Source organism: Cetorhinus maximus, chromosome 21, assembly GCF_964194155.1.
Source record: "Cetorhinus maximus chromosome 21, sCetMax3.hap1.1, whole genome shotgun sequence".
Lineage (NCBI taxonomy): Eukaryota > Metazoa > Chordata > Chondrichthyes > Lamniformes > Cetorhinidae > Cetorhinus > Cetorhinus maximus.
The window spans coordinates 17,082,212-17,104,666 of record NC_135899.1 but is presented as its reverse complement, the minus strand read 5'-3'; the positions used below and the strand labels follow the sequence as shown (position 1 = coordinate 17,104,666).

General features: G+C 45.9%; 1 protein-coding gene across 1 annotated transcript; it reads left to right on the top strand.

Moving 5' to 3' along the window:
- The first annotated feature begins 518 nt into the window (after positions 1 to 518).
- LOC144695714 (zinc-binding protein A33-like) lies at positions 519 to 22,153 on the top strand. Its single transcript, XM_078566671.1, has 6 exons — positions 519 to 930; positions 1,021 to 1,116; positions 1,210 to 1,443; positions 2,520 to 2,542; positions 5,450 to 5,568; positions 21,603 to 22,153. Exons 1-6 carry the CDS (start codon positions 520 to 522, stop codon positions 22,151 to 22,153), a joined length of 1,434 nt encoding a protein of 477 aa, XP_078422797.1. The 5' UTR covers position 519.
- Positions 22,154 to 22,455: the final 302 nt, after the last annotated feature.

Here is a 22,455-nt window from a genome sequence, read left to right as displayed (position 1 = left end):
AAAGTAACTTGACAGGTCGAACCCTCTAAATTCTCTGAATCTATCTCTCGAAATGCTTTCTTGAAGTTATGGTACTTTTTGCCTTAGTGTGAGCGACTGCAATCAGGAACGCATTTTAAGGATCTGGATCTCACACCTTGTTTCACCAGACGGTTGGTAATCGGCAGCAAGTTCACACTGGAGAAAAGTGCAATAGAATCTCGATCCCACCGATCTCCCCCTCCTCTCTCCCTCCCTCTCTCTCTCTCTTTCTCTCCACTGTCAACATTCCCTGGAGCCCAACCCGCCCTCGACAGGTTTCAATTATTCCCCTCCGTGCTTCAACTCTGCTTTTCCCCCTTTAGACTGGGCGTGTTATTTTTACTGTCCTGTGTGGAAGTCACGAGGACATAGACTACGATGGAATAATAATTCCCTGAGGATCGAAGTGAACGTTATAAGAAAATAGCTGTACTGAGGGTGTGCGGCAGCAACATCGAAACTGAAAGTGGTTTGAATCAGGAAGTGCTGAGTGTGAACATGGCTTCCAGAGAACAGGTCCGGAGTTTGACCGAGGAGGCAATTTGTTCCATTTGCCTTGATTTCTTCACTGATCCGGTTTCACTGCAGTGTGGACACAACTTCTGCCGCTCCTGTATCACCCAGTGTTGGGAAAAGAAGGAGATAAACTCCTGCCCGGAATGTAGAGAGGAGTTTCCGGAAAGAAACCTCAGGGCAAATCGGGCCTTAGCGAATCTGGCCGAGAAAGTTCGAAAATTAAAGCTGGATCTGAAAGAGACGGAAAGCAAACTTCACTGTGAGGAACATCAGGAAGAACTGAAGCTGTTTTGTGAAACTGACAAGAAATTGATCTGTGTCACTTGTGTAGTTTCGCGGGAACACAAATCTCACAACTTCCTACCGATTAAAGATGCTGTTGAAATCTACAAGGTAAAAGGGGATATATTTTCTAAGTTGATAGTTTTATCATATTTTCATGGTCTAACACTTCAATTCTGTGTTTTTCTCTCCCAATCCCAGGGTCAGCTGAAATCTTCCTTAGATTCTCTCACACAGAAGAAATCGGCGGTTCTCGAAACGGAACAGAAACAGAAGCGGAAGATTTCCGAAGTCAGGGTAAGGTCTCCCTGTGCTGGTTTTCTGGGATCTCGGTCAGTTTTGCTCCCTTTATCGCGGGACATTAATTATGTTTCACATTTCATTTGGTAGGAACAGTCGAGCAGTCTGCAGACCCACATCACATCCGAGTTCACTAAAATGCATCAGATTCTCACTGAGAAAGAGCAGCGACTACTCAGAGATCTCAGGGAAGAAGAGGAGAGGATTCTAGAAATAATGGAGAAAAACCTTCGAGTGATTGAAGAGAATTTAAATTCTATTGAGGAGAAGCTCTCAAAGTTGCAGAAACAGATGAAGCAAAAGGACGAGTTGATATTTTTAAAGGTGAGGGAATATATTGCGGGTCAGTTCAATGAAACTTCACACAGTCACAAAATAACTGATAACTGTGGAATAAATATAGAATCTACTGAATAAATAAAAACGGAGTTAAGCACATTTCTGTCTGTTTCGTGGCAGTTCTGCGGTCTCCCCGAAATAATCGGCTTCCACATTGCAGATTCCCGAGAATACCTGTAACCTCCTGAGAATCAGTTTTCTTGATCTTCACACTTGCTTTGTGATTATTTCCGTGTTGCCAAGTTTAATTTTCACCTGGACCGCCCATTGTAATCCAGTTCCAGTTCATGTTGTGAGTGGGTGTGGGTGTGTCTGGTACGGTGTGTGAGAGTCACTGTGTCTGTGAGCGGGACTGATGTTGAGTTCCAGTTTATTTGACTCTCCACAACCTTCCTGCCAAAATGCATCACTTTACACTTCCGTGTTGAATCTAACATGCTCTGAGTCTGCTCATTTCACCAGCCGCCCTGTTTATGTCCTCCTGAAATGTGTGCGGTTCTGGTTACCTCATGACAGAAAAGTAATTGAATTAGAGAGGGTACAGAGGAGATTTACAAGGATGTTACTAGGACTAGAAAATTGCAGCTATGAGGAAAGATTGGAAAGGCTGGGGTTGTTCTCCCTGGGACAGAGGAGACTGAGGGGAGATTTGAGATATACCGAATTATGAGGGGCCTGATAGAGTGGGTGGGGAAGGGCCTATTTACTTAGCAGAGAGGTCAGTGACCAGGGGGCACAGATTTAAAGTGCATAGAAAGATGAGAGGAAAGATGATGAAAAACCTTTACACCCAGACGGTTATGGGATGTGGAACTCACTGCCTGTAAGAGTAGTAGAGGCAGAAACCCTCAGCTCATTTAAAAGCTGTCTGGATATTGACATGAAGTGCTGTAAACTGCAGGGCTGGTGATCAAATGATGCAAAGTGCGATGAGGCTGGGTGGCTTGTTTTTCATCTGGCGCAGACAGGATGGGCCGACTGGCCTCTTTCTGTGCCGTAAACTTTCTATGATTCTAAATCTGTTACTGTGCTCCTCACTGTTCGTGATTCATTTATTTCAGGAGGAAGCTTGTCGGAAGAGAAGGTAGGACATGTTTTCTGCTGAAACTCTGCACGATTTGGTAAAATAACTCAGAAAGGTTTTGTTATGAATTTCTTTTCTACTTACAATCGCAACATTAAAGTGCCGTTCATCGGGCGACAATAACTCTGCTTATGGTTTAAGCACCAGTCTTTTATTGTTATGACATGTTTTATTGCAGATATTAAATTAGATTTCTTATAACTGGTCCACATGATTGTATTAAATTACAAGATGCCATGCCGTCCTGAAGTGCTCACTTGCAGGCTGCAGACTGCTGTTGGTGCGGCTGTGGCCTTCCGACTGACCCTGAGAGAGCCACACCGTCCATGTTTCCATGGTGTTGACCATCCATGTCCCTGCAAGGCTCCTGACCAAACCGAGACAGTCACATGTTAAATGGGAACAGGTTTTGTTTTTATTCCAGTATAGAACCTTGACCTGTATCCTTAACACCGACAAGACAGACCCAGCAGATTTGGCAGCACTGTGGTATAAAGTTTGGAGGGAGTTGCCCTGGGAGTACTTAACATCGACTCGGAACCCGATGAAGTTTCATGGCATCGGATGAAATATGGGCAAGGAAACATACTGATGATGACCACGTAGCAACCCGTTTGCCAACACCCTCCCCCCACCCCTCCCTCACATACTCTTTGGCTGATGAATCAGTACTCTTCCATGTTGAACGCCACTTGGAAGAAGCACCGAGAGTGGCAAGGGTGCAGGATATACACTGGATCGGGCACTTCAATGACCATCACCAAGAGCGACTCGTTAATGGAACTCCCTCCCTAACAGCACTGTGGCTGTACCTACACCACATGGCATGCAGCAGTTCAAGAAGGCAGCTCACCACCAACTTTTCAAGGGCAATTAGTGATGGGCAGTAAATGCTGGCCTAGCCAGCGATACCCACATCTCATGAATGATTTTTTCATAAAGCGCCACTACTGGCCGAGCTGGTTCTGTCCCAAAGGACATAGCTGCTAGACTGGGTATGTGGCAGGTGATGAGGTAACCAACAAGAGGATAAAAACGTACTTGATCTCATCCTCACCAATCTGCCTACCGCACATGCATCTGTTTATGACTGCAGCAGTAGGAGTGACCACCGCACAGTCCTTGTGGAGATGAACTCCTGCCTTCACATTGAGGATACCCTCATTCAAAACTGGGCATCCATGAGGCGCTGTTGGCCATCAGCAGCAGCAGATTTTACTAAACCACACTCTGCGACCTCATGGCTCAGCATATCCTGCACTCGACTATTATCTCCAAGGCAGGGAATTAACCCTGGTTGAATAAGAGTGCAAGAGGGCATGCCGGAAGCAGGACTATGCATGCCTAAAAATGAGGTGTCAACATGGTGAAGCTACAACCCAGGCCTCCTTGCATGTCAAACAGTGTAAGCAGCAATGGATAGACAGAGATAAGTGATCTCACAACCAATGGATCATATCAAAGCTTTGCAGTCCTGCTACATCCAGCGTTGCATGGCGGTGGACAATTAATCAACTAACGTAAGGAGAAGAGTCCACAAATACCCCACCCTCAATGATGGGGAGCCGAGCGCATCAGTGCAAACGATTAAGGCTGAAGTATTTGCAACCATCTTCAGCAAGATGTACCCAGTGGATGACCCATCTCGCCCTTCTCCAGAAGTCCGCAGGATCACCGATGCCTGTCTTCAGCCAATTTGATTCACTCCACGTAATATTAAGAAATGGCTGAAGGCACTGGATACTGCAAAGGCCATGGGGCTTGACAATATCCTGGCAATAGTACTGAAGGCTTGTGCTCCAGGACTTATCGCACCCCTAGCGAAGCTGTTCCAGTACAACTGACATGTACCCGGCAATGTGGAAAATTGCTCAGGTATATCATGTACACAAAAAGCAGGACAAATCTAACCTGGCCAAGTACTGCCTCGTAGGTCTACTCTCGATCATCAGTGAAGTGACGGAAGGGGTCTTCAACATTGCTATCAAGTGGCACTTACTAAGCAATAACCTTCTCACTGACGCTCAGTTTGGGTTCTGCCAGGGTTGCTCAGCTCCTGACCTCATTTTAATCTTGGTTCAAGCATGGACAGCAGAGCTGAACTCCAGAGGTGAGGTGAGAGTGACTGAACATTACATCATTTGACCGAGTGTGGCATCAAGGAACCCTAGCCAAACTGGAGTTAATAGTAATCGGAGGAAAACTCTCCACTGGTTCGAGTCATAACTATCTCAAAAGAAGATGGTTGTGGTTGTTGGAGGTCAATTATCTCATTTCCAGGAAATCACTGTAGGAGTTCTTCAGGGCACTGTCTTATGCCCAACCATCTTCAACTGCTTCATCATTGACCTTCCGTCCATCATAAGTGGTCAGAAGTGGGGACTTTCGCTGATGATTGCATTATGTTCAGCACCATTTGTTACTCCTCAGATACTGAAGCACTCCATGTCCAAATGCAGCAAGACCTAAACAATATCCAGGCTTGGGCTGACAACTGGCAAGTAACATTTTCCCCACACAAGTGCCAGGCAATGGCTATCGCCAACATGAGAGAATCTAACCGTCGCCACTTGATATTCCGTCGCTTGATATTACCATTACAGAATCCCCCACTATCAACATTCTGAGGGATACCATTGAGCATAAACTGAACTGGACTAACCATATAAATACAATGGCTATAAGCACAGGTCAGAGGCTAGGAATCCTGAGTGTTTCCATCCTCTGCCCTTGTGTTTCAAAGTTATCTTTTGCTCAGTTGTAGAGAGAAATTTCACTTTCTATCACATTTGTTCTAACATAAAAAATGCTGAAAGATATGCATTTTGGGGTAGCTTCACCATTTAAATCATGTCTAAAATGCTCAAATGGGATGAATTTATAGCATTAATTCTTTGATATTTACAGGATTAGTGATGACACTCCGAAACTCTCAGTAGCAGATGTTGCAGCCCTGTCTATCGGAAAGTTCATAGGACCTTTACAGTACAGAGCTTGGAGGGAAATGATCAATTCCATTGACCCTGGTAAAACTTTTATATTAATTTTCCTAACTATAATTCCAGTTGTGAAGGGAATAAATGAGCTCCAAAGTTCCAGGGGTGTGAGGGAAACAGGAAATCCAACGTTCCTCCAGTGAGGGGTTGTGGTCGTATGATCTTCATAAGATTATAAGAAATAGGAGCAGCAGGTGGCCTTTTGGCCCATTAAACATGTCCCGCCATTTGATAAGATCATGGCTCATCTAACTGTGGCTTTAACTGCCCTTTTTCCCTGTTCCCTATAGCCCTTAACTCCACTGTCGTTCAAAATTCTGTCTAATTCAGCCCTGAGTCTATACAACAGCCTCTTCTCCATTGCTGTCTGTGGAACAGAATTCCAAAGGCTAACATCCCTCAAAGAGAAGAAATTCCTACTCATCTCTATCTCAAAAGGGAGACAGACCCCTGATTTATAAACTATGTCGACTGCTTCTAGATACCCCCACGAGAGGAATCATCCTCCCACTATCAACACTATCAAGCTCCCTCAGAATCACATATGTTTCACTAAGATCACCTCTAATTTTTCTAAACTTCAAGAGTATAGGGTTAAATGTCTCAACCTTTCTTCATCAGACAACTCCTTCATCCAGGAATCTGCCTAGCGAACCTTCCCTGAACTGCTTCGAAGACATAAATATAACTCCCTTAAGTAAGGAAATGAAAACTGTGAAGTGAAAGTCAACATTGTCCCAGAGGACCATCGGCTGCGCTCTCATTGGAGATAGATGACTGGTGGTGAGCTTAACCTGAGGGTCACCACACCTCAGGTGTGGGGTGAGGTTGAAAAGGCAGGGCCTTCATGGATGTTCAAAACCTCCCCACACATGAACAATTCCTCCCCCTCCCCCTCCCCCACTCTTTAGGTTAAAGTCCTCTCCACAGACCTAGTTGTACAATTTGCCAGGACACTGGTTCCAGCGTGGTTCAAGTGAAGGCCATTCTAATAGTTTCACTCACTTTTTCCCCAGCGTTAGTGCCAGTGCCCCATGAATTGAAACACATTTTTCCAACACCAATCTTTGAGCCACACATCCAATTCTCTGATCGTATTCACTCCATGTCAATCAGCTGATGCCTCAGGCAGAGATTATTACCTTTGAATTTAGTGCCTAACTGCACATACTCTCTCAGTAGAACCTCTTTCTTAGTCCTATCAATATGAGTATCCACGGGGACTATAAGAACTGGATGCTTTTCCTCCCACTCCAAGTTCCTCGCCAGCCCTGAGAGGATTACTTTGACTCTGGCACAGGACATGCAACAAAGCCTTTGGAATGCATGCACTTGCCTGAAGTGAAGAGTTTCTATCCCCCTAACTAACCTGTCCCCTACTACAATGACATTCCTTTTTGCATTTGGATAGCTTTCTGCACCACTGTGCCATAGTCAGTTTGCTCATCCTCCCTGCATTCATGCTCTCGTCCACATGAGGTGCAAGGGCTTTGAATCTGTTGGGCAATTGCAAAGGCTGGACTTTCTAACCTGACTTTCTTCCCTTTCCCTGACCACTGAACAAATCGGAATACCTAAGGGTGTCACTGCCTCCTGGAACAAAATGTTCCGGTAACTTTACCCCTCTCCAGTGCATTGCACTGTCCAAATCACGGATTCCAGTGGATCAGCTCAGAGCTGAGGTTCCTCAAGGTGCAGACACTTACTGCAGATGTGTTTGCCATGAATCAGACGGGTAGCCTCTGGTCCCCACCTGCTGCAACTGCAACACATCACCTGCTCATCTTTATTTCATTTTTATCTAAATGATTCGATTTCAAGTGGCTCTGGTGGAATGCAAACAGAGGATTATAAGCATTTTATTGCTGTGTAAGTGCCACATGATGGCATTGTCAACATCACATTCTCAAACTTACCTGAAGAGTAGGCTGTTGGACCATTGATTGTCCGCATTGCATTTGTCCTGCTTTTTGTCGGCAGTATATACTTGGGCAATTTCCCACATTGTCGAGCAGATGGCTGTGTTGTAAGTCGACTGGAACAATTTGGCTATGGGTGTCACTAATTTCAGAGTTAAAATCTTCAGTACTACAGCTGGGATGTTGTTAGTGTCCATTGCCTTTGCTGTATCCAGTGAGTTCATCCCTTACTTGTGATCATGTGCAATCAGTTGCCTCAGCTGAAGACTGGCATCTATGACATTGGTAACGTTGGAAGGAGACCAAGATGAATCATCGAGGTCATTGTTTCTCCTGCAGCTGTTGCCCTGATGTGAGATGTGGTGGTTGCCACGAGTACTCAATCAGTGTTAAATCTGCTATGTGAGTGGCACGGATGCAGTTTTAAGGCTAAGAGACTGAAGCTCTACGCTGTCTTCTTAACAGTAGAAAACCAGAGGCTGCACATTATTCTTGACTGCAAGAGGGATTTGGGTGTAATATTAAAGAGATGTTTGTGCATTTGCCTAAATCCTTTGTCGACCGCACATGGAGAATTTGGTGGCGTGCTCGTCTACTTTATCTCCATTATCAAAGGTGGCAGTAGGCCTCACATAAAAGGTTTTTAACCATAGAATGATAGAAAAGTTACGGCGCAGTAAGAGGCCATTCAGGCCATTGTGCCTGCGCCAGCCAAAGAAAAAATAAACTAGCCGCTCATTTTAATCCCAATTTCCAGCTCCTGGTACATAGCTGTGCAGGATACAACACTTCAGGTGCAGATCCAGGTACCTTTCAAATGAGTTGAGTATTTCAGCCTAAATCACCAACCAGGCCAAGACTTCCAGATGCCCATCACCCTCTGGGCGCAAAATATTTTCCTCATTTCCCCTCTAATCCTTTTACCAATCACTGTAAATCTGTGCCCTGTGGTAACCAGCATCTGATACAGTTCCATCACAACGTCTTTGCCTTGGACTTAAATACCTCATCCAATAAAGAAAAGCATTCCATATGGTTTCTAGAGCACTGTACCCACTTGTACTGCCACCTTCCAGGATATGCGGCATGCACGCCAACGTCTCTCACTTCCTCAGCCCCACCTCAAATGCATTACTCACACTTATCCGGATTGAATTCAATTTTTCCACTCAACAAAACCATTGATATAATTCTGGAGATAACAGCTACCCTCTTCACTTCCAACTACAGGGAAAATGTTTGTGTCATCAGCAAATTTCCCAATCATACCTCCCATATTTACGCCCAAACCATGAATATATGCAACAAGCAGCAAGGACTCCAACACTGAGCCCTGTCAATCACCACTGGAAACTATTTTCCATTTGCAAAAATATTTATCGACCATGACATTTTGTTTCCTGTTGCTGAGCCAATTTTGGATCCAACTCACCACCTTCCCTGTGACCCATGTGATCTCACTTTCCTGACCAGTCTGCCATGTGGGACCTTGTCAAATGCCTCACTAAAATCCATGTGGACAATGTCTGCTCCACTACCCTCATCAATCCTCCTTGTTGGTTCCTCAAAAATTTCGATTAAGTTAGTAAGACATGATCTTCCCCTACAAAACCATGCAAGCTATCCCAGATCAATCAATGCCTTTCTAAGTGACACTTTATCCTGCCTCTCAGAATTGATTCCAATAATTTACCCACAACTGAAGTCAGGCTGACCAGCCTATCATTTTCTTGCCAATCCCTCACAACCTTTTTAAATAATGGTACAATGTTTGCAGACCTCCAACCATCTGGTACCTCACCTGTCTCTAGTGAGGATTGGAACATAATCCTCAGGGCATCCATTATTTCCTCCCTGGCTTCTCTTAACAACCCGAGATACAATCCATGTGGTCCTGGTTATACATCCACGTTCAAGGATGTCAGTTCCTCCATTACTTCCTCTCTCACTATACTTATTTTATCTAATATTTCACACTACTCCTCTTGAACTAGAATGTTTGCATCATCCCTCTCTTTAGTGAAGACTGAGACAAAGTACGCATTGAGAACCCTGCCCACATCCTCAGCATCAACGCACAGGTTACCATGTACATCTCTGATAGGCACTACCCTTCCTTTAATTATTCTTTTGCTCTTAATGTACTGGCAAATCTCCTTAGGGTTTTATATGATTTTACCTGCCAACATTTTTGCAAATCCTCGCTTTGCTTTCCTAATTTACATATTTACTTCACCCATGTACTTTCTATACTCCTCTAGACTTGCTTTTAGTGACTGCCATGAGCCTTCTTATTTTGCTTCATCTTGACCTGTCTGCTTCTGTGTAACCTGGGGGCTCTAGATTTGTCAGTATCACCATTCTTTTTATGGGGACATGTCTCCACTGTGCCCATAGAATCTTGCTTTTGAATAACCCCCACTGATTTGACAACATTTTCCCGTCTAATGACTCTACCCAGTCCACTTTTGCCAATTAACCTCTCAGCTTTGTAAAATTTGTCTCCCCCCAATTTAGAACTTTTATCCCTGCTTTCTATTTGCCCTTTTCCATAATGGTGTTAAATCTAACTGTCTTATGGTCAGTATCTCCAAAATGGTCACCCACTGCTACTTCATCCACTTGCCCAGGTTCATTTGCTAAGACTAAATCTAGAATTGCGCCCCCTCTCATTGGGCTTGTTATGTGCTGGCTAAGAAAGTTCTCTTGAATGCAGTTCAAAAATGTTGTGCCCTCTGTGCCCTTCACACTGTTTGCATCCCAATTCATATTAGGGTAGCTAAAGTCTCCAAATATTGCTGTCCTATTGTTTTTGCACTTAGAAATTTGCCTACATATTTGTCCCATTCCACCATTTGGGGGCCTGAGTACACTTCTAGTAGTGTGCCTGCCCCATTTTTATTTCTGAGCTCCACCCATAGGGCCTTATTTGATGCTTCATTTTGGATGTCATCCCTCCTTTCAGCTGTCATTGATTCTTGAACCGATAATGCTACACCCCCACCTTTTTTATCCCCCTCTCTACCCTGCCTGAAAACTCTATATCCGGGGATGGTAATCTGCAATTTTTGCCCCTCCATATGCCAGGTTTCTGTTATGGCGATGATATCATGCTGCCATGTGTCTAACCAAAGTGCATTGGATATCATTGAAGGATCGTTGCTTGTTTAGAGCACGAAGAGAGGGAGTGTCGATTGGACCTGTGCTGAGGACTGTGCGGATATCCATGTGAATGATCAGTAGCTTTAACTGTCCTCTGCCGGGTCCATGCAGGAAAGAAGTTTTCCTTGACTGTGGGTGCCACAATGACAGATCACGGTCTTCCACTAAAGCTAAAGTCCATCTGAGACTCAGACTCGTAGGTGTCTCTGTGACTGGAGGGTCAGGGGCCTTGCACCTCAACAAAGCATATTGCAGGTGAGGCACTCAGTGAGTGGACTACAAAGAAACCCCTAAACTTGTTGGCATGATAAACATGTCAAGGGATATGCGATTATGATGTGTGAGTGGTGACCGGGGGGGGGCAGGAACATGATAATCTCTCATCAATATGCATGGTACAGCGATTTATAGGGGTCAAACGTTCTCATGTTGCTCCTCCCTGTCTGGTTATGGTTGAAAGAGCTCTCTGCTAGGTCAGCTCCCCTTTGAGAGCAGGTGTCAGGGTTAGCAAGAGCCGGCCTCAGGGAAGTCAAGATGGCGGCCATTGGCCTGACCACAGGTGTATCACAGGCGGTGCTCATATCTACAAATGGGTGAAAGGCAATGCTGGAGGTGGCTTCGTAGATCCCGGGATCTATCTGCCAGCTTCTCCACAATGAGCTGCGGCCACAAGGGCTTGGAGGGAATCCAATGCTGGTGGCGTTGAAGGTCACCCCTGCCTTGAACTTCTTTAATAATGGACCCATCTAGGGCTTCACTTGGAACCAATGTGTCAGCTTTCAGTCAGTGACACACAAGTGTATTCAGAATGCCCAATCAGGATAGTGCATCTCTGGAAAGTTTAGATTTGACATTCCTTCCAATCTGTCGTGTTCAGGACTTTGTCAGTGCATTGCTGAAATCACAATTCTACTTACAGGTGCCTGAGGTTGCAGGAGATGGTGCAGATCCTAATAAGCACATTTGGCGCCAGGGTTCAGCATTTTATTATAGTTGAGCACATGCAAGGCTCAAACCAACAGCAGGGAAGATGTCACTACTGCAATTTAATTCTGCTCTCATAAATAAAGGTACATTTGCGAAACCTATGGTCAGTAAACAAGAAGGTGCTGGGGCCTTCCAGCCTCCAAAGGATAGAAAACCAAAAAGTTCAACAAATGTCCCGGAAGCTTACTCTGCCTGGAATCTGGTAACTATCAGATTGGTATGGGCCTGTCTACCACATCATATTCCAGCTATAGCCTCTGCATGTGGTTTGGCCACATCCTGGCCCTCCCATCCCCTTCATTGTCCTTCTCATCGGAGCAGACATCTTGCTTCCCCATGTCTCGCTCAGGCAACACATCCCCCATTTGTATCACGAGGCTGTGCAGGGTGCAGCAGACAATGATGATCTGAGACAATCTCAGTATGGGAAAGCACTGCCTGAGCCATCCAAACATCTGAACCTCATCTTTAGGAGCTCAATCACCTGCTCAGTCAGGGACCTGGTAGGGGTATAGCCATCATTGTATCTCCTCAGCAGTACTCTGCGGGTGGTGAACTGGCATCATCAGCCATTTTTGCTTGGGGTATTCCTTGTCCCTGAGAATCCTGCTCGGCAATCACCGAGATAGTTCCTTTAATACCCTCCACTACCCTCGAGACCCTACATTGCCTTGTTAACATAGAAAGACTAAACACATGAGCCCTTGTCAGGCATGACCATTCAGTTGGGGGGATGGAGTTTTGGAGTCATGAGTTGGCCACCACCCTTGCTTCTTGGAGGCTTCCACCTCTCTCGCTCCATTCATCCCTGCCTCTGACTGCAGCTGATGGCGAATGGACAGAATGAAAGGAAGGTCCATACCTTGCTGGGATCTCGATGTGATGAGATGGGCATAAACCTGCTGACGTGTGGGCTTCACCATAGAGGGGAGAACACGACTGAGCATCGATGACATCCAGTTTCCTCATAATTATTAGGGTGTCCCTTTAGTCGGCCATTTGTGCTGACCTTGAGCACCGCCCACCAAAAAGACCTTGCTCCCACTTCGAGGCATCTTACTTACTGACTAACTGCGTGGTCAACGTCAGATTTGAAGAATGGTGTGTGTCACCTTCCAAACTTCATCCGCCAACTTCTACCCTTCCCCCTGCCACCCACCAACTTCCCCCCATCACATTAACCCACCCAATATCAGCTTTCCACTCCCCTCTGTCATGCTTGAACCTCCCTTCGTTCCACTGGGCATTATTCTGATCCACCTCCACATGCCCTCCCGACCCTGAGATCTGATGAGTACAGGCCCAACCTAAACAACCCCTCAAAACCTTTATTAGCCAACCATGCAATAATATACACTTCCAACACCAGTTGTTCAGTGAGATCCGCTTGTCGGAGCCCATTCCCACGTGGTCAGTCTGCTGAATGACTTCTCCTGCACGACTTCCTGTGACTGACCACGTCACGCTTTCCTGGCTGTCCCTGTGGCTGTGGCTTTATATCCCTTTCTGACCCTGGTCCCTTGAGATATAAGTTAATACCTTGATTCGGGTCATCCAATTGTGTTTCATGCCTTATCAATCCCTCCACTTGCATGTGGTCATTTCCTGCTCTCAGCAGGGGATATCTCCAGGTGTATGGCAGCTATGGATGTAATATCTGTATCTTGATAAGGCAGTAAGAAAGCTATTCACACATATCCAGAGAGGCCATTGTCTATGAAAGTTGCTGTAGATGGAGTGCCTGTTGGTGAGCCACCACCTCAATGACATGTCCTGAAATGTCTGTGTGCCTAGTTAAAACTGTCTTTATTTTTAAACAGTTCAAAAAGAGTTTCAGAAAGAGTAAACCTTGTTTGGATGGTAATGCAATATGTGAAAATCAGACAGTAAATCAGTAACCCAGCTTAGATCGTGCTCAATATCAATCTCCATCGGAGTTAATGGAAACAGATATTGAGAGGAATGTGTTCCGAGCTGCTACTTCAGTGTTGTCCAAGTCACACAACCGTCCATAACAAATTTCACCCCCTCCCCCTGTGTCTCCATGTCACCTTGGGGCATCTGCTGTTGACTCTTGATCGCCTTCTGGATGAGAAAATCTGGATAGTGAACTTGTCCCTCATGTGCAAGTGCACGGGTATAGAAAGGAGCAGTTTCAGGTGCAGTGTTTGCACCAATGAGCACGTCAAATATGCCTTTGGAGGAGTAATTTCTGCATTTCTGGACACCACACTTTAGGAAGGATGTCAAGTCCTTGGAGAGGGTACAGGGGGGTCTTACCAGCACAATAGCACTGATGAGGGTCTTCAGTTTACAGGGTAGTTGGATAAACTGGTAATGCTCTCCCTATAACAGAGAAGTTTAAAGGGAGATTTAATGCAGGAATTTGAATTATGGGGGCTTTATTGAGCAGATCAGGAGAATCTGTTTACTCTGTTAAGTGTGTCTGTAACTAAAGGCTAAGATTTAAAATAATCACCAAAAGAATTAGAGGGGTAATGAGCAAAAATGAAATCTCACAGACTATGTTCATGATCTGCAATTCATTGTCTGAAAATGTGGATTTCATAGGAACTTTCAAAAATGAATTGAACATGTTCTCAAATGGACTAATATGCAGGGATCCGGGCAAAAAGCTGGACTAGAAGATTAAATTGGACAGCCTGCACAAGTACGATGGCCTGAATGGCCTCCTTCTGCACTATAAGATTCCGTTATCTAGTCCAACTCATAACTGGGCTGGGATGTTTTTAAGGGACTAGGGCAGTCCCGAAAACAGACGTTAGGCGCCATCCATCTGCTAATGTTGGTGCTGTTTTGGACTCTGTCCAAAAAATGAGATGTCCTGAGACTCAAGCCCTGAGCCTTGGGTTTCCTGGATATGGATGTCGGCGACAGTGAAAAGCTGAGCACATTTATTTTCCTGTTTACAATATGGAGATGGGGGAGGCAGCAGTGTTATTCTCAGCTCCTCAATGCTCCTGTCCACGCTGGATGACACAATGCCCACATCCCTCCCACTGCTGCCTGGCCCCTTCACACTCTACGCTCCCTTACACACTGTCTCCCCAATATCACCCACCCAAATCTGCACTTGCTCTTTCCGCGTCTCTGCTCTCTCCCCTCCTCCACTCTCTATACTCGCCACTCACTCCCTCTTCCCCCCCAGTCCTCCCTTCCTCGATTTCTTGCTCCCATGCTCCCTCTGCCTCCCCCCCTGCAGATTTTCCTCACAACCCTCCTTCCTCACCTTCTTTCTCTCTCATCTCACTTTCCTGGTCCCCTGCTCCCCTCCACCTCCCTTCCCGTGGCCTCTGTTCTCTCCCTCTGCCCATTCCTACACATACTCCACTCCCCATCCATCCCCTCTCTCACTCACTTCCCTCCAGTCAGTCTTCCCTCCCCATTCCGCACTTCTTCCCTCATCTTGGTCCCATACTCTCCCTGTCCTCCCTGTCCCGCACACTGTCCCTCACAATCCCCCCTCTTTTCCCTCCAGCTTTCTTTCTCCTCTCCCTCTCCCTTGCTCCCTCTCCGCTCCACCTCCCAACCTCTCTCCCCTCCCCCTTCCACCATCTCAGCCCTCCCCTTCCATCATTGTCACTGTCCCCTCCAGCTAACTCTGGCTCCACTCTGTTCACTCACTGACCACACCCCCACTCCTCCCAATCTCTCACTCCTTCATCACCCTTTCTCCCTCCCCTCCCCCTCCCTCTCCCCTCTCTCTATTCACACGTTTTTTTTTCTCTCTCTCTCCCAATCCCGCTCCTGTGTTTGGGTTGCTGAGTTGTAACTAGTGGAGTGACACAGGGATGAGCGCTGGGAACTCAACTATTTACAATCTATATCAATGACTTGGATGAAGGGACCGAACGTATGGTAGTTAAATTTGTTCATGACACAAAGATATTAGGAATTTAACTTGTTAAGAGCACAGGAAGAGTCTACAAAAGGATTTAGATAGATTAATTGATAGTTAACTTAGCGGGTGGATTATAATGTCCAAATTCATGAACTTGTCCACTTGGCAGGAAGAATATCAAGGCAATGTATTATTTTAATAGAGAGGATGATTAAAACTATATTTTTGGAGTTCTGACTGTGTATTTTCGGTGTGGAGCGATTGTAAGTTCACACCTGTGGGAATAACCTTTGTTAAAAACAAAAAGCTAAAAGCTACTGCGGATGCTGGAAATCCAAAACAAAAACAGAATTACCTGTAAAAACTCAGCAGGTCTGGCAGCATCGGTGGAGAAGTTCTCCACCGATGCTGCCAGACCTGCTGAGTTTTTCCAGGTAATTCTGTTTTTGTTTTGGAATAACCTTTTTGTTGTCTGGAGATAGTAACATTTAAGGTTCAGAATGTACCAAGGGTTGATACATTCAGATCCTGTCTCAGGGCAAGGGGGCTGAACCCTGCTGGGAGGTCACAGGTTTTCAGGTGAATTCAAAGGACAGTGAACAACCATTTGTGTTCATTTGTATTGAGTTTAAAGAGTTGGGAGTAGCAGTTGGTGCAGCAGCTCAGCTGAGGAGCTGGGACCGTGCCTGTGTTGAGATGCTGGAGTGGAACTGCGGTCAGCAGGTTGTAGTTTGCCCTACAAACTACCAGGAAACTCAGGTACAGGCCACGATCTTTCATTAGTGATTCAAGCGTACGTAGGGAGAGACAGCGTTGGGCAGTCCGAGACCGAGCTGTGCAGATTACAGCGAAATCTTTTTATACACAATTAGTCACAGACTCGTAATCTAATCTTGTCAATTCACAATCACATGCTTAAAGAGGCCTTCGGCTTTTGTCACTTATTTCCCATGTATACAGACACTCGACATTGTTCTCACCCTCGCACGAGCACCATCTCCTGCTGACTGTGCAGGAGTCTGTGCCTCCTGACTTCAACATCCACTCACTCCCTCACCTTGTTCTTTGTTCTCCTGCCTTGCCCATCTCCTTTCTTATTCTGTCTGAAAAACATCTGCTGTTCTCCCATTCTGCTTTTCTGCTTATATTTTATTGTTACTAACAGGCAATTCTAACTAAAATTGTTTAACCCTTTCAAGATACTGGAGTAGATTAACTCTTGGCAGGAGTAGATCGTGCAGCCCTTCCAGCCCACTCTGGCATTCAATGAAATCATGGCTGATTCTCTACTTCAACACCATTTTCCTGCACTATCCCCGTATCCATTGATGTTTTTAATATGTAGAAAACTATCCATCTCAGTCTTGCGCATACTCAATGACTGAGCCTCCAAAGTCGTCTGGGACAGAAAGTTACAAAGATTCATCACCCTCTGAGTGAAGAAATTCCTCCTCATCTTGGTCTTAAATGTCCTGCTCCTTAATCTGAAACTGCGTCCCCTAGTTCTCGACCGCCCCACCACCGCAATCAGGGTAACATCCTTGCTGCATTTATCCTGTCAAGTCATGTCAGAATTTTGTATGTTTGAATGAGATCACCTTTCATTTTTCTAAACTCCAGAGAGCAAAGGACCCGTCTATTTAATCTTTGCTCACAGGACTGAAAGGTCCGAGGAATACTCTGGTACAAAATTTCAACACTCGGAGTCCAGATGCAATATTCAAGTGGTTCCTTTATTACACATGCGGGCAGCTAACGCTGGGCAATCCAGGCGCTTCTCCACCGAAGTTCAAATGAGCACAGTTTATATATTTTTTACTACCAGTTACAACTTAATGGTGCTAGTTAGACAAAGGCCACAAAACAATAATCTGATCATTGTGTTCTTGTACAGTAATTGCAGTGCAGAGACTGGGCATTATCCTTTTGGGAGACAACAAAGAATATGCGTTTGTTCTAGACAAAAGTTTTACGGGGGCTGACTGGGTGTGGTTCGGGGCTATCAAATGGTGTTAAATGGCCTTCCCCATGTCTTGATCGAGTCATCCTGAGTCCCTGCCCATGTGTGTCTCCCATTTCCTAATTGCAAATTTACAGCTGAGCCCTTTGTACAAGTTTTTAGCTTTCATGTAAGGCTGTGATTGTTTGTGTATGCTTTGGCAACCGAGTTGCTGGTCCTAGCTGGCACTTTAAAATAAATCCAAATTTTCTGCATCTTCAGGACAATCCCTCCATTCCAGGAATTTATTTGTGAACCTTCATTACACTCAGTCTATGGCAAATATACCTTTCCTCATGTTCGGAGACCAAAGCTGCACATATTAGTGCAGATGCAGTCTCACCAAGGCTATATATAATTGTAGTAAGACACCTTTACTCCTGTAACCAAATCATCTTGCAATAAAGGCCAACAGAGCATTTTCCTTCTAAATTCCTTGCTGTACCGGCTTTCAGTGACTCATGAACATGGACACATAAGTCCCTTTTATGCTTAACATTTCCCAGCCTCTCTCCATTTAAGAAATACCCTACATTTTGGTTTTTCCCACAAAAGTGGATATTCTCACATTTCTCAACCTTGAATTCCATGTGCCACATTTTTGCCCACTCACTGAGCCTCTCCAAATCTCCTTCAATCATCTCTGCATCCTGCTCACAACTAACACTTCCATCTGCAAACTTGGAAATATTACATTTGATCCCAACATTCAAATCATTGATATGGATTGTGAATATCTGGGGCCCAAGCACCTATCCTTGCGATACCCCACTAGTCACAGCCTGATCACCTGGAAATGACCCATTTATTCCTACTCTTTGTTTTCTGCCCATAAACCAGTTCTCAATCCAAGCCAGTACATTCCACCAAATTGCATTTGCTCTGATTTTGTTTGCACACCTCTGTTGTGGGACCTTATCAAAAGCTTCCTGAAAATTTGAATAAACGACATCCTCCAGTTACCCTTTCCCTATTCTCCTAGTTACATCCGCCAAAAACTCCAACAGGGGTTTGTTAAACGTGATTCCCCTTTCATCAAGTCCATGTTGATTCTGCCCAAGCTTCCCATTATTTCTAAGCGTCCCGTTATCACATCCTTAATTTTAGGCTCTTGCATTGCCACTACGACTGATGTTCGGCTAACAGGTCTGTAATTCCCTGTTTTCTCTCTTCCTCGTTTCTTAAATAGTGGGGTTACATTTGCCACCTTCCAATCTGCAGGAACAATTCCAAAGTGTCTCAAATTTTGAAAGATGACCACCAATGCACCGATTTTCTCTACAGCCACCTCATTCAACATTCTGGGATGTAGATCATCAGGTCCAGGGGATTTATCTACTTTAAGTCCCATTAATTTCTCTTGTACTCTTTTTTAAACTAATAATATTGTGTTGCAGTTCCTTGTTGATATTTGTCCTTTGATCCTCCATTATTCCGGGGGGTTTTTAATGGTGATAATTGACATTTTGGCAGATTATGAGCAAGTTCATGTGATTTGCCTTACTCGTGTCTGTCATTAACCATGTGGTTTGTGGTGTGTTCGACCGCAGTTTTCCAGTTAATTAATGTTTACCTCATGTTAATTCTTTATGTTAGAATATAAGAGATAATATTATCTGTTTGCATTGTTGACTCTTGGTTAGTAAAATTCTTCTGTTTGTTTCAAAACATGGAATCTTATGGATTTATCCTCTTAGCAAGCAACTGGGATTTCAAATCTGGTCAACTAACATAAAAAAGTTAATGGTCACTAAGCAGATCATAACCAAATTTGAGGGTCTTGCCTGGGACTGTATCAAATTTGGGGTCTGACCTCGCAATGTACCAAGGGAGACAGCAGAACTCTACAGTAGAGAGGGATCTGGACAATCTGGTACATGAATCACAAAAATTACTTTGCAGGTACAGCAAGTGATTAGGAAGGTAAATGGAATGTTCATGTTTATTGCAAGAGGAATCGAGTATTAAACTATGCAATTGTTGCTACAGCTGTACAGGGTCTTAGTGAGACTGCATCTGAAGTCTGTGTACCATTTTGATCTCCTTACTTAAGAAATGAGATAGTTACATAAGACGCAGTTCAGAGAAGATTCGCTCGACTGATTCTTGGGATGAATGGATTATCTTATGATAAAAGGTTGAACAGGTTTGGCCTTTACTCATTGGCGTTTAGAAGGATGAGAGGTGATCTTACTGAAACGTGTAAGACGCTGAGAGGATTTGACAAGGTGGATGCCAAGAGGACATTTACCTTGGAGAGGCATCTGGAACTAGGGGGCAGTTTTAAAATTAGGAGTCTCCCATTTAAGACTGAGATGAGGAGAATTTGTTTTCTGTCAGAGGGTGGTTAGTGTTTGGAATTCTCTTCCCCGGCAAGCAGCGGAGGCTGAGTCATTGAATATATCCAATCAGATCAGCCATTATCTCGTCGAATGGTCGAGCAGGCTTGAGGGACCGAATGACCTACCCCTGCTCCTAATCATAGCGTTCTTGTAATTTAATTTTCTTTGGTACCTTACAGGCTCAGATTGTATACAATCTGTGTGGTGACACTTTCATACCTGTTTCGCAGAAGTATCACTCCCCACCTAGTCTCTCCAGCTCTCTTTCTCTCCAGCCTGCTGTTTCCTCCCCCCTTTCTCCCAAACCTTATCTTTCCCCTTCCCGCTCTCCTTCTCACAATCTCTCTTCCCTCTCTCATACTCTCTCTCTCCCTGCGTCACTATCTCTTTCCACACCCTGTCACTCATGCTCTCCCGTCCTTACGCTCTCCCTCTTCTCCCCCATCCTTCTCTCCACCCACACTTTCTCACTCCCCTTGTCCCCACACTCTCTCACTCACCTCCCACTCTCCCTTTCTCTTTGCCTCTTTAACTTCTGCTCTCATTATTACCTCTGCCCTTCCCACAATCTTTCTCTCTCCCCTTCCACACACACTCTCCCTCTTCCTGCCATGCACTCACCCTCTCAACAATGCTCCTGCTCGATCTAATATCAGTCCCTCCCGCCCTCTACCTCCATTCCCCACCCATTGTCCCTGACAGGCCCATTTCGCCCTCTCTTCCACCGACTCAGACACTCTCTCTCCTTCCTCTCCTTCCCCCTTTCCTCATCATTCCACTATACCTCTCCCACGCCCTCTCCTCCTCCCACGCTCTCCCTTTCCTCTTCTACACTTTCGCCCCTCCCCTTTCTGCTTTCGTTCACATTCTCAGCAGTCTCCCACTCTCTCTGAGACCTTCACATTCTCTCTCCCACCCTTGTAAGCCCTCCCCTTCTCTCTTTTTCACTCTGCCCGATTTGCGTTCACCCTCCAGTTCTTGCTCGCTCTCTCTCTCACGCCTTTAAACTCTCCCTGCCCCCCTGCACTCTCCACCCCTCCATCTTGTTCTGCCTCACACACCATCACACTCTCCCTGCCCCCCTGCACTCTCTACCCCTTCATCTCACACTCACATCCCCACACACTTCCTGCCAACCCCCTGCTCTCTTTACTCCACCCTCTCTTCCTTACCCACTCTCCCAAAATCTGTCATGCTGGTCTCTCTCTCTCTCTCTCTTTCTCTCCGGCTTCCATGTTCTCAAACCCTCCTGCTCTCACTCTCTGCCACCTCTTCCTCTCCATCAGTCCACCCACACTCTCCCTCTCCACGTTCCTGCTCCCTCCTCTGCTGCCATTTTCTCTCCTCAACTTCACCTCCCCCCCCCTCCATCTCTTTCCAGCTCCCTCTCTCTCTCTCTCCCCGCCTCCCTCTCTCTCTCTCTCTCTCCCACTTCCTCTCTCTCTCTCTCTCCCACTTTCTCTCCCTCTCTCCCACTTCCTCTCCCTCTCTCTCTCCCTCTCTCTCTCTCTCCCTCTCTCTCCCTCTTCCTCTTCCTCTCTCTCTCTCTCCCTCTCTCTCTCCCGCTTCCTCTCCCTCTCTCTCTCCCTCTCTCTCCCTCTCTCTCCCACTTCCTCTCCCTCTCTCACTCTCTCCCTCTCTCTCTCTCTCCCACTTCCTCTCCCTCTCTCTCTCCCTCTCTCTCTCTCTCTCCCACTTCCTCTCTCCCTCTCCGGGCTCCTTCCTCACACTCTCTCCCCCTCCCCAGCCCCTCTCTCTAAATCACTGACTGTGTTATTTTAACTTTCCCCCAGCTCCAGCCTCTCTGACTCTGGATCTGAACACAGCGAATCCCCGGCTCATCCTGTCTGAGGACCGGACCAGTGTGAGACTCGGAGACAAACGGCAGCGGCTCCCTGAAACCCCGGAGAGGTTTGATCCCCGGGTCTGTGTCCTGGGATCAGAGGGATTTACATCAGGGAGACATTACTGGGAGGTGGGGGTGGGGGAGGAGACTCTGTGGGGGCTCGGAGTGGCCCGAGAGTCTGTGAACAGGAAAGAGTTAATCGACCTGATCCCCGAGTCCGGATTCTGGTTTGCGTGGCTGGTTCCCGGATTTGGTTATTTAGCCGCCACCTCCCCCTCACCGACCCCCCTCACCCCGACTGTGAATCCCCGGAAGATCGGGGTTTTCCTGGACTATGAGGGTGGACAGGTGTCATTTTACAATGCGGACAACATGTCCCATCTCCACACTTTCACCCACACTTTCACTGGGAGAATCTTTCCCATCTTCCGCCCGGGATGGAATGACGGCGGGAAAAACTCGGCACCGCTGACAATCTGCGGGATTCAAGGTCACTAACAGATCCATCCCATAATTTCACACCGGCTCCCTGCCTCCTGCCAGCTGTAAACTGATGGGTGTGGGTCTCAGTCACAGGTGGAGAGAGAAGCCAGGTTAACATTCCGGTTATAAACCCTGTCTGGGAACTGGGAACTGAAAGATCAGCGAGGACCTCTGTAGGGCTGGGGGAAAGAAGGAGGGGGAGAGAAGAAACAAATAGAAGCTCAATTGTAGAGAGGAACTTACTGGGTAGAATGAGCTGTGAACTGCAGGAACCCGGTGACCTTCCTGCCTGTAATGTTGCTCCACAGGCGGAAGGT